The sequence below is a fragment of the Colletotrichum paranaense genome (assembly GCF_030867605.1).
Source record: "Colletotrichum paranaense strain IMI 384185 chromosome Unknown Scaffold_14.1, whole genome shotgun sequence".
Lineage (NCBI taxonomy): Eukaryota > Fungi > Ascomycota > Sordariomycetes > Glomerellales > Glomerellaceae > Colletotrichum > Colletotrichum paranaense.
Genome location: NW_026848972.1, coordinates 89486 through 100805, shown reverse-complemented (window position 1 = coordinate 100805; position 11320 = coordinate 89486). Strand labels below are relative to the sequence as shown.

Genomic DNA, 11320 nt, shown 5'->3' with positions numbered 1-11320 from the left:
CGTCCATTTACAGGTACTTCTTGGGCATCGAGTTCTTTCTCCTCTTGTACAGCAGGTATCCGACGGCGAGGACGACCTGGGACCCGACAATGACGGCAATCAGCTTGCCGTGACCGGGGGCGGCCTTGACAATGTTGGACGAGAGGGTGGCGTGGTGGCCCTCCATATAGCCCTTGAGGGAGTGCTCCGTGCTCTTCATCTGGAGGTTCAGGTCGGTGCGCATTGCGCGGATCTCGCGCTCGAGGCCGTTGATGCGGCCCTCGAGGTCGTTGATCTTTTCGAGCTTGCGCAGCTCGGTGCGGAGCGAGTCGAGCAGCTGCGACGTCTCGGCGTGGCGGTTCTCGGCCTGCTGCCCGAACTTGTTGACGGCGCTGAAGATTGTGCCGAGGATGTGGTTGACGGACTGCAGGCGGTTGTGCAGGTCGGCGAACTGCGCCTTGGACGAGGTGATTGTGTCGGCGCTGGAGTCGGGGATGGCATTGAGGTCAATGGGCTCGTCGTTGCCGCTGCGCGGGTTGCTGGGCTGGCCGTGGTTGGCCTTTTGCTCGTGTGCCTGCTGCTGCTGCTGCTGCTGTTGCTGTTGCTGCTGCCCCTGATTCTGCTGCTGCTGCTCCCCGGCGTGGAGGCTATCGGACATGACGACCATCTTGAAAATCTCAAACGAGTCTGGGTTGTCGGCGCTCGCGGCCGTCAGGCCAAAGGTGTAGCCCGTGGGGATCTTGACCTTGTCGCTCTCGAAGCACAGACGGCCGTCAATCTCGACCTTGAAGGCGCGGTCGGTCTGGCGCAGCTTGATCTGGCTGGGACGGCCAAGGTTGCGGTAGTGGTACTGGCAGTGGCCAAAGGCAAGGGGGCTAATGTCGCTCTGGGCCTTGTAGTCGGTGGACCGGTCGTTGAGGAAGCCGCGCACCATACCGCCGGTGCCGCCGTAGCCGTCGACGACGAGGACGAGACCGTCGAAGCGTCCGGCCGTGTATGCGGAGCTCATGCCGACGTCGGCAGAGCCGCCGTTGGTAAGCCAGATGTTGAGGTTGCCGCCGGCGCGCTCGGGGCCGTTGGCTCGGAAGTCAATGTCGGCGATGAAGTTCTGGTGCATCACCTTCTGGGTGCTCCAGATGGAGCCGCGCTGGTTGCCAGGCGCCACGGGTGTCAGGATGATCTTGTTGGAGAGGATCTCGGGCTGGTTCGGTTGTCCCTGGAGGACAAAGTTGGGGACGTGGCCGTCATTGTTCGGTGATATGCTGTTGAGGTTAGCTGAGCCTCGGTGGCGCCAAAAGGGGGGGGGGGGGTTGTTTGCAGTCCTACCTGCCAGAGTAGCCAAAGCTGAGCTCGTTGATGAGGTATTGAGCTTGTGTGAAGCCTGTGCCGAGCAAGAGGGCGAGCGTCGAGCTCAGGGGAGCTTGCGACACACGCATCGTGGGTGGTTCGAGGCAGCGCGGGAGCTACCTAGTGTGTGTGGAGATGGGGGGTATCAAGTGCAACAACGAAGCCGGCCGTATGCCCACGAGGACGATCAATTGTATATTAAAATACAGGAATGCAAGGTCCTGCAATGCTGGCAGAATGTAAGAAAAATAAAAAAGTGCAGACGACGATGGGATCCAGAAAAGCGTGGGAACAATGTGGTTGGAAACCCGCCCAGTCGAGAAACTCCCAAGCAGGGGTTGATGGTGTGTGTCTGTGGGTTGAGGACAGGTTGGCACTAAAAAGCGTTCAAGACAGCAGCAGCAGCAGCAGTAACAGCCAGCTATGCGGATAAGCTCCTGGGCTGCCCTTTTTGGACGGGGCGTTTAGCGTTATGAACGTTGGATTCTTGAGGAAAGTCAATTGCACTGCAATCAAATTAGCTCTAGCGGCAGGTCGATGGTATCCCTCTGCGTCATCTCAATATCTCTCAGGTCGTGAAGTCTCGTGATGATGGACTCCAAACCACGAGCTTGGATTCCGTTTCGCTGTCTCAGAGCGTGCCCAAGAGCTTTTGCTGGAGACACTGGCGAAAATAAAGGGACCCTGGTCCACCAACCTGAAGTTGCATGGCCCGAGCTGGAATGCGAAAGGGATTCTGGAAAAGAAAGACACTTTCTGCTCGGTTCCTTCCAGACGTGGCGGGGAGCTTCTTTGCCATTGTCATTGTGGCTTTGAATATGTGGCTTGTATGGGGTAAGGGAGTACGTATCGTTAAAGAGTCCCGTCGCGTCTCCAAAAGACGGCAACTGTGGTTTCACCGCGATATCGCACGGGCCCAGCGTCAATCCCTGCCCATGGCCCCTTCTCCAGAAAAAAAAAACCCCCCAAGCTGCAGCTCCTTCCCATTGAGCAGGACCCCTGACGACACCGACCAAGGTGGCCTGTGAAATTCCTCCCACCTCCCGACCACTGACCACTCCAGTGAAGCTCTCACGGCACCGCCCAGATCAATGCGGATTACCTACTGACCGGTTCTCGAACGCGCCACAATGGCCGAATCGTATCCAACCCTCACGCAGTGTGCCCTCGTCGCCGGCGCACTCAAAGTCCTCCTCTTCCCGGCCTAGTATGTGGTTGCTTCCCCTCCAGCTCGAAAGACTCCAGCTGACACGTCGCGCAGCAAATCCACCGATTTCGAAGTCCACCGCAACTGGCTCGCCATCACCAACAGCCTCCCGATATCAGAATGGTACTACGAGAAAACGTCAGAATGGACCCTCGACTACCCTCCCTTCTTCGCCTACTTTGAGTGGGCCATGTCCCAGGTCGCCAAGCTCGTCGACCCGGCCATGCTCAAGCTTTACAACCTGGAATACGATAGCTGGCAGACGGTCTACTTCCAGCGATGGACAGTCATTATTTCTGAGCTGGTTCTCGTTTACGCGCTGCAGCGGTAAGTTTGCTTGTGTATCCGCCGCATCGACTGTAAGCTAAGGTCCAGGTTCATCGACTCTGCCACCGGTCCCACGAGACGGGCTGCCCAAGCTGCCGCCATCTCCATCCTGTTATCGCCCGGTCTCCTCATCATTGACCACATTCACTTCCAGTACAACGGTGCCATGTACGGTGTGCTCATCCTGTCACTCGTGCTGGCCAGATCCAAGTCGGGCTTGCTGGGCAGCGGATTGGTCTTTGCTGCGTTGTTGTGCATGAAGCACATCTACCTGTACCTGGCGCCAGCCTACTTTGTGTTCTTGCTGCGCGCATACTGCCTCTCGCCCAAGTCCATCTTTAGGATTCAGTTCTTCAACTGCGTCAAGCTGGGCGGCGGCATTGCAGCCATCTTTGGTGCTGCTTTTGGCCCGTTTGCCGCCCTGGAACAAATCCCCCAGATGATGAGCCGACTGTTTCCCTTCTCGCGCGGCCTCTGCCACGCCTACTGGGCTCCCAATATCTGGGCGCTCTACTCGTTTGCCGATCGCGTTCTGATCTATGGTACGTTTGATCACCACAGAACTAATCACGCAATAGACTGACACGTGCAGCCGCACCGCGCCTCAACCTGCCAGTCAAGGCCGAAGCAATCAACAGCGTCACCAGAGGACTCGTCGGAGACACAGCCTTTGCCGTCTTGCCAGAGATCACCCCGCGGACCTGCTTCGCTCTAACGCTCTTCTTTCAGGTGCTGCCATTGATCAAGCTCTTCTTCCAAGCACCCCCCACATGGGATGCCTTCATCGGGGCGGTAACGCTCTGCGGCTATGCTTCGTTCCTTTTCGGATGGCATGTGCATGAAAAGGCCATTCTCTTGGTCATCATTCCCTTCAGCCTGATCGCTCTCAAGGATCGTCGTTACCTTGGCGCGTTCCGGCCGCTGGCGGTTGCCGGCCACGTATCTCTCTTTCCCCTGCTCTTCACCTCGGCCGAGTTTCCAATCAAGACGGTGTATACCATCTTCTGGCTGGTGTTGTTCCTCATGGTGTTCGACCGCTTGGCTCCGGCTTCGCGCAATGCGAGATTCTTCTTGCTGGACCGGTTCAGCACGTTGTACATTGCCGTCAGCATCCCGCTGATTTTCTACTGCTCGCTGCTCCACCAGGTTGTGTTTGGGAAGCGATACGAGTTCCTGCCACTCATGTTCACCAGCTCATACTGCGCTGTAGGCGTGGTTGGTAGCTGGATCGGATTCATGGTTGTCTATTTCACGTCATAAAATGTAGGTATTGCTACCTTAGGTAGGCATAGAATTACAGTCGAGACAAATACGGTGAAACTCTTGCGTGCCAGTGCCACTGAGTTGCCGGAGGTCCAAAAGAGACGCTTGGTCCCGTGGGGGCCTAGCTGGCGGGAGCCAATGAAAACTTGCGTCTCACGTGCCTGGAGGCTGACAGCAGCACCGGCTCCACTACAAGTACCTTGCCAGGAGGGAAACTACATTTTGGAGCTAACGGCTGAGCAGGGGGACCGGGGGTCGTGGGCCATTTGGACACAACCCATTGTATACCACGAACAAGCCAAAGAACAGAACAGACACTTGTCGTGCACAGTTTGGGCGATGCACTATCGGAATTTGAGTGATTGACTGTGGTACAAGGCAATTGCGCCAAAATCACTTACACGGAGCCTGGAGGCCCGGAGCGGCCACGGCGGACCATCCCGGCGTTGATATCATGACCGACAGGCCGCGCTGCGTATCGGTCACACCTGTAATTATGTAGACGAGTCCATAACAATGTAACAGTTTGTATTGGAACGTTGAACCGCGTTTGTATGTCATGTGGTGGTAGAACGGTGCTCATCCGGAGCTGGCCCCGAGGAGGCAATTAACGAAAATTAGGCTACCCGCCAGGACCGGAAGACGTGCAAGATATATCACGGCATTAATCGACTAAATCGTGGTGTTCATGGCTAGTTGAGTGCTCAATCGAAAGCCCCAGCCATGGCGAGCCCAACGAGTACAAACTCGCGGGTGGCCGACGCGGTTGTGGGATTCCCGAGGCGGACGGAGTCGTGGCGGGTGGAGGAGGGTAAGGAGGCCTGGTGCGCAGGCGCCTGGGAGATGGGATGCGGAGGCACCGTGGGCCGAACGGGCCAAGCGGGCCAGGACCGCTTTTCACTGGCGCCCTTCTTCTCTTTTTCCCTTTCCTTTCCTCCTCCCCCCCAAGGCTCACCACTTCCTTTCCCACCTTTTGTTTTTTTCCCCCGTCGTTTCACCCACGACTCGCAGGCTGCGCGTTTTCTCACCAACCCGCGACCACAACCACGAACCATCGATACCGTCATTTATACAGCCATCTCCGACACGTCATCTGCGAGCCGCACCGCGTCCCCCGCGAGTCTCGCGTGTAAGTGCACCCGCCGACCCGTCCTCCCCCTGCCCGACACCCACGACCGCGCCTCCGCTCGCTCCGGCCGCGACCACAACACACCCGCCAGACCGCCACAACGCGTTTCCTTTGCCCAGCAAATGGTCCTCGAGGTTTTATAGGACCACTTGTACGGTTGAAGACAAGGTTGGCTGGATTTCAGCCCCACCGCGCAATCGGATCCTCGAATCTTGGGCCATGCCATTGTAGCCAACCGCCAACATGGTACGGCCTCCCGACGCGCTCTCCGGGGTCGCAGATCGCTGACTGGAGGTATAGGTTCTCTTCAAGCGTAAACCGGTGCAGTTTCTGGCCCCCAAGGACGTCAAGGATGATAATTCAGAGGTTCGCAGAGTGACATTCACAAATAATGCGACGAATACTGATGCAGGCTCCCAGGTCTGGCATATCCCACAGACCGGCGAGGTCTTTGCCCAATATGAGGATTATCTTACCAGGTGAGCTTTTTTTTTGTCGTCACTTTTTTGTTTCCTTTTCGGCTTCAGCTAATGCGGTGAAGAATGGATTTCTACAAACAGGTACGTCCCAGGCCAGGTGGGGCTACGGGCCAAGACTAACCCCAGCGCGTAGCGGCGCTTCATCTGCCAGATCACAGGACACTCCGGCCTGACTTTTTTCGAAGCACTCAAGAGCGAAGTGCGTCCCGCCATCTTCCACTACCGCGCAAACCTGCTGACATGGCAATAGCTCGCCGGTGCCGAGGAGGTGGAACAAGCGTTTCCCGAAGCTCTCAAGGGCCCCGTCCTGCGTCGCGTCCAATTCCAAACGGTGTCCCGAATCGATGCGCTTGTCGACTTGGTGTTTGACGAGTTTAGAGCCGACTACTACCCGGGCGAGGCCGTGACCGTCAGCACGGCGGAGAGCGAGAGATTGCAGGGCGTCGTGCGAGAAAAGACCCGGTTCGGCGGCAAGATTTTGCCAGACGGCACCCAGACCGCCCCCTACACACGCTATACGGTCAGCTTGGAGGAACGCCCCGGGATCGAGGCCGTGGTCGACGATGACCATATTTTCCGCGATCGCAAAATATTTACAAAGTCGGTTCTGCGCTCCTTCATCAAGAAGACGGTGACGCGTGAGGCATGGAACGGAGCGCCGTGGCTCGTGAAGCACGATGTGGCGGCACAGTACCACATCGATTCCCGGGTCCCGCCTCACCTACGCTACGATACCAAGTTGATGGAGAGGAAGCAGCTGCAGGCCCAGAAGCGCGCCAGCCAGACTCCGACGCAGGACGGCAACGGCACCAACGGCGTCAACGGCGCCATCCAGAACGGCCCTGCGCGGCTACCCGAGCTGAAGCCCGCATTCAAGGGCCAAAAGGGCAAGCATCAATCGCCAGAGTTCCCTCAAGGCCAGAATGGCTCGCCAAACATGGCCTCCGAGGCCGGCATCTTCCACGCCCCGCCGCACAAGAACCCCTTCCAGCTGCCGCTCAACTTCCGGAATCAACCGCTACCGCACTCCATGACTGCGCCCGAGCCACCGCCGCCGCCGCCACCGCCAAAGTACCCCATTGAGGATCTCCAGGTGCCTCTGAGAGAGGGCGTCGTTAGACCCGCCTTGGCGTTCCTCTGCAACGACCCCCCGACTGCCTCCGATGTGGCCGTGAATGGTAACGCCAGCATACGCGACAAGCTGTCGATGAAGTCGATTGGCTCGTTTTTGGAGACGTGGGACACCCTGAATGTGTACTGCGAAATTTTCAAGCTCGACTCGTTTACGTTTGACGACTTTGTGGAGGCCATGTCTGTAGCATCAGAGGAGACCAAGGTCCAGCTGTTTGAGGAAATCCACTGTGCGGTGCTCAAGCAGATTGTGAGTGCCGAGGCAGACGGCGGCAAGGTAAACGTCCAGCTGCCCGAGCTAGAGGACGAAGAGGAGGACTCTGAGGAAGACGAGGATGAGGAGGAGACCAAGGAGCCAACCCCGGAAACCGATCGGCCGCCTGCAAGAGCCACACGAAGCAGTCTCGCCAAAGCCGAGGCCGAGAGGCTGCTGGCCGAGGCGAGGGCAGCGGAAAAGGAAAGCCAGAATGTGGAGCCCGAGATCAAGCACCGCGCCGAGGACCTCCTTGAAGAGTACGACTGGATTGAGGAGCTCAGGAAACGCAAGTTCCAAAACGGCGGCTGGGAGAGAATCGTCGTCGGTCTGCTGCACCAGCTCTCCAAAAATGAGAGGATGGAGGAGCAGTGCGAGGATTTGCTCGCCCAGCTGTGTCCCCCCGACGAGGACCCCACCCAAGAGACGGTGCAGGAGCACTATGCTCGACTCGACGTCAACTACCGTGTGCAGGCGCTGCAGATCATCTGCATGCTCACAACGCAGACCAAGGCGATGCGTACCTACATGGAAGAATGCAGCGAGCAAATGACGGCTTTTCGCAAGGAAAAAATTGACTGGCAACGGCAGAGGAAGCAGGCGTAGGTGATACTAGACGTTTTGGTGAATGCATTACTGACCCCCCAACAGCATCGAGGAACTGCGTGCTCTCAACGACCAGCGCAAGATAATGCTCCCCGACAACATGCCGCCGTCGCCGCCTCCCGAGCCAAAGGCAGACGAGGATGTCAAGATGACGGACGCGGACGAGTCGGCAGCTGACGCCGCCGACGCCGAGGACGAAGTGGCCGACTCTGACGAGGAGGGAGCACCCCGCAGGAACTTCCGCCGTGCCAACGACCGCGCCGCGGAGAGGCAACGCAAGCGTAAGGAGGAGCTCGAGCGGAAAGAAAAGGCTGCCGAAGCCGCAAAGGCACCCAAGCAGTCGAAGCAGTTCCTTAAGGTCCTCAAGGATATCCAGAAGAAGGAGGACTTTATCAAAAAGTGCGAAGACGAGATCGCCGTGATCGACAACGACCTCCGCGAAGCCGACTGTGGCCGGACCCGTGTTTTGGGTAAGGACCGATTCTGGAACCGGTACTACTGGTTCGAACGCAACGGCATGCCGTACGGGGGGCTCCCGGATAGCTCAACCGCTGCCGCCGAGTACGCCAACGGTTGCATATGGGTGCAAGGCCCTGACGAGCTGGAGCGCCAAGGGTACATTGACACCGACCCCGAGTACCAGGCCGAGTACCAAACCAAGTTTTCCATGACGGTGCCGGAGCGGAAGAAGTTGGAAGAGGGCCCCACCAGCGTCTTCAACGCCCATCAGTGGGGCTACTATAGCGAGCCGGAGCAGGTCGATGAGCTCCTCAAGTGGCTGGATCCGCGGGGCTTCAACGAGTTGCGACTTCGGAAAGAGATCGTGGCGTTCCGGGACAAGATTGTTCAGCACATGGAGAACCGCAAGACGTACCTCGCCGCCGCGGAGCCCGAGGAGCAGCAACAGCAGGAGGAGGAGAAGAAGGAAAAGGAAGAGAAGGAGAAGAAGGGCAAGAGGCGCGACTCGAAGCGCATGAGCACCAGAGGCCGCCAGCACGAGCCGACGCCCGAACCCACAAACTACCGCTGTCTCGCGTGGGAGAATTCCACGGCCATGGAGGAGCTCGGCCATCTCCACTCGGAGCCGCCTCCGCCTCCGAGACCAAAGAAGCAGACGGCCAAGAAGCGACAGGCCGTGGAGCCGTCGCCCGAACCCGCGCCCGCTCCCAAGACGAGACGGCGTAAATAGGCAGAGCACCCTGCTAATGATCGACTGCGGGCTGCCACTGTAGGCAGTCTCCGTCTTCTTTTCTTAACTGTAATTATAGACACGACGATACAAGGGACACTGCTGGCGCGCGGGTTGTGTGAGCCGATTCCCCCCCTCCCCCCCACAGTTAGATATGGTTGGAGTTTTACGAGCCGAAAACGGGCCTGGCTGAAACAAAGAAAAAGCGGTGTTGTTTTTTTGTGAGCAATCGAAAAGGGTGTCGTGACACACACAGCATGGCCCGACGTTGGTGAAGGATTTCCATTTAGCATTGGGCGGGCTGGCTGTATCTGGGCGGACGGCGCATGTGGTCTCTGCATATTCACTACATGGGGCCAGGATTATAGACTCTCCAAAAGAATCATTTTGATGACGATGCTTTTTTAATATTGTTACCAAGTGAGTTTGCGAGCCCTGGTGATGTATTTTTTTATCTATCAGTCTGGGTGCTGCGATCTTCGCCCGAATCTGGGCCTAGGGTGGCGAAGCTCCTCACCAAAGATCCTTGCCGGCATGGGACGTGACATGTATCCTGCTACTGCTCTTCACCTATCTACAGAGTGAGTCTGTCTGCCACGTACCAATTGGGCTCGAGGCTTACATGTCAACACATATCGGTACGTCTGCTAACGAAGCAACTAGCTGGGGGTTTCTAAGTTGCGGAGGTTTCAAAAGCTGTGGAGATTTCCACAAGGTGAGACCAATAACAGTGTGCTTCTTGGTACTACCGCCGACTTCTGAGAGTATGACGAGCGACCTCAGACTGGAGTCTGAGTCCCTTCCAGTGTCCTCGACTGCTTGGTGCCGTGCTCGGGTCGGCCTGTCCTTTGTTTCTTGCAGGGATACTCTAGTAGGCCTGGCGCCGAATGCTTGCGCTTTCTTGTTTGGCTTTGCGTGGCTGACGAGTAGCTGCACAGCGAGAGCGTGCGTGAAGATGTCTCGTCGTCGGAGAACTCGTCGTCGGCGTCATAATCGTAGTCTTCGTAATCGTAGTTTTCATAATCGTAGTTTTCAGCATCGCAAGTTTCGTCGTCGTAGTCCTCATCTTCGTAAGCTTCATCAGATGCCTCTTCGTCGTCTGCCTCTTCGCAGGCCTCCTCGTCGCACTCTCTACTGGCAGCCACCGGATAAAACCGCTTGCGAGGCATATTCGCCGTCCACTCAAAGTCTGCCTCATCCTTCCACCAGTGCCCGCGGCGCGCCCTCTCGAGATACTTGAACGGAATCTCATACCCGCTCACGCGCGTGGGCTGCTCTTCCGGGACCAAATGCCTAAAGTTGTACCGTCGGATTTCTTTGGAGAGCTCGTCGGCCTTTTCGTTGCCAAGGATACCAACGTGGCCGGGACACCAGCACACAGCGACCCTGATATCCCTCTCATCCCGCAGAGAGCCGCACGCCTCAAAGGCGCGTTTGACGAGGGGGTCCAAGGCGCTGGGGTACGAACCCTCCGCTGCGGCGAGCGTGTTCATGACGTCTTGACAGTCGGAAAAGACCGTCACCCATCTCAGATCCGGCATCAGATGGGCCAGCAGCGTCGCCGTCTCGAGCGCCGCGACGACGGCGAAGAGTTCTGCTTGGCGGGAGTTGTGGCATGCGAGGATCTGGAATGCGCGGGAGTGCCACGGGTCGGCGGGGTCTATACACGGCCACGGCTTCCAGAAGACGGCGGCGCCTGCTGGCGCGGACGGCGTCGAGGGGCCCTTGTGCCAGTTGTGTCCGGGGAACGAGGCGTCGGCGAAGAGGTGGAGGGTGTGTTGGCTTGGGTCCGCGATTGATGCACACGTAGGGCTGATGCGGGCTAGAGGGTTTGGCAGAATGATGAGGTCGCCTTTGAACGTGAGACTGGGAGAGGCGGTGGTCCCCGTTGAGGTTGTCGTATGATCCTGTACCGGAGGATTCGGTGTAAGTGTAGGTGACTCCATTCCGATTGATGACGATGGCTGGGCTATATTTTCGTGAACCTCCATACTGGCCTGTCTTGCGAAGATGAATTTAATTACAAGCAGTATCTAGCGGCCCTTAGATTATGCTCAATGAATACAGACGGGAAGAATGTAAGGGACATTGAGGACAAGCATCCTGGGCATGGGCGTCCAGAGTCATAGAATTGAGCTCATGTATCTCCGGTGATTATCAGCCCGTCCAACGTGACCCAAGATGATTGCAAATCTTAATCTAGGCAAAGACCCATCATCTTTGATCTCATTGAGAACCATTATGTCTTGGAGGCTTCGGGTGCACATTGGTTTAGATTCAGGCGAGCAACCTCTTTGGTGGAACGAGTCCATATTATGAATGGACCACATACACCAAAATCATGTCCAACCGGTACAACAAATTTCGCGATAGCTTCATTTCAGTAAAGAGGTGGTCGTGGCCATCTCGC

At 57.3% G+C, this 11320-nt stretch overlaps 4 protein-coding genes across 4 annotated transcripts; 2 read left to right on the top strand and 2 right to left on the bottom strand.

Annotated features, from left to right (window-relative positions):
* Positions 1 to 7: 7 nt before the first annotated feature.
* CPAR01_13897 (legume-like lectin family protein) lies at positions 8 to 1415 on the bottom strand (the record flags this gene model as incomplete). Its single annotated transcript, XM_060498149.1, has 2 exons — positions 8 to 1241; positions 1306 to 1415. 2 exons carry the CDS (start codon positions 1413 to 1415, stop codon positions 8 to 10), a joined length of 1344 nt encoding a protein of 447 aa, XP_060342883.1.
* Positions 1416 to 2456: 1041 nt separating this feature from the next.
* On the top strand, positions 2457 to 4120 carry CPAR01_13896 (dolichyl pyrophosphate Glc1Man9GlcNAc2 alpha-1,3-glucosyltransferase; the record flags this gene model as incomplete). Its single annotated transcript, XM_060498148.1, has 4 exons — positions 2457 to 2533; positions 2588 to 2860; positions 2909 to 3402; positions 3453 to 4120. The coding sequence occupies 4 exons, from the start codon at positions 2457 to 2459 to the stop codon at positions 4118 to 4120; spliced, it is 1512 nt and encodes a 503-aa protein (XP_060342882.1).
* Positions 4121 to 4846: 726 nt separating this feature from the next.
* CPAR01_13895 (uncharacterized protein) lies at positions 4847 to 8910 on the top strand (the record flags this gene model as incomplete). The annotated part of the gene is made up of 7 exons (XM_060498147.1): positions 4847 to 5386; positions 5553 to 5618; positions 5673 to 5731; positions 5794 to 5812; positions 5865 to 5930; positions 5982 to 7717; positions 7767 to 8910. The coding sequence occupies 7 exons, from the start codon at positions 4847 to 4849 to the stop codon at positions 8908 to 8910; spliced, it is 3630 nt and encodes a 1209-aa protein (XP_060342881.1).
* A 779-nt stretch (positions 8911 to 9689) lies between these two features.
* Positions 9690 to 10901, bottom strand: CPAR01_13894 (uncharacterized protein; the record flags this gene model as incomplete). The annotated part of the gene is made up of 1 exon (XM_060498146.1): positions 9690 to 10901. The coding sequence occupies one exon, from the start codon at positions 10899 to 10901 to the stop codon at positions 9690 to 9692; it is 1212 nt and encodes a 403-aa protein (XP_060342880.1).
* Positions 10902 to 11320: the final 419 nt, after the last annotated feature.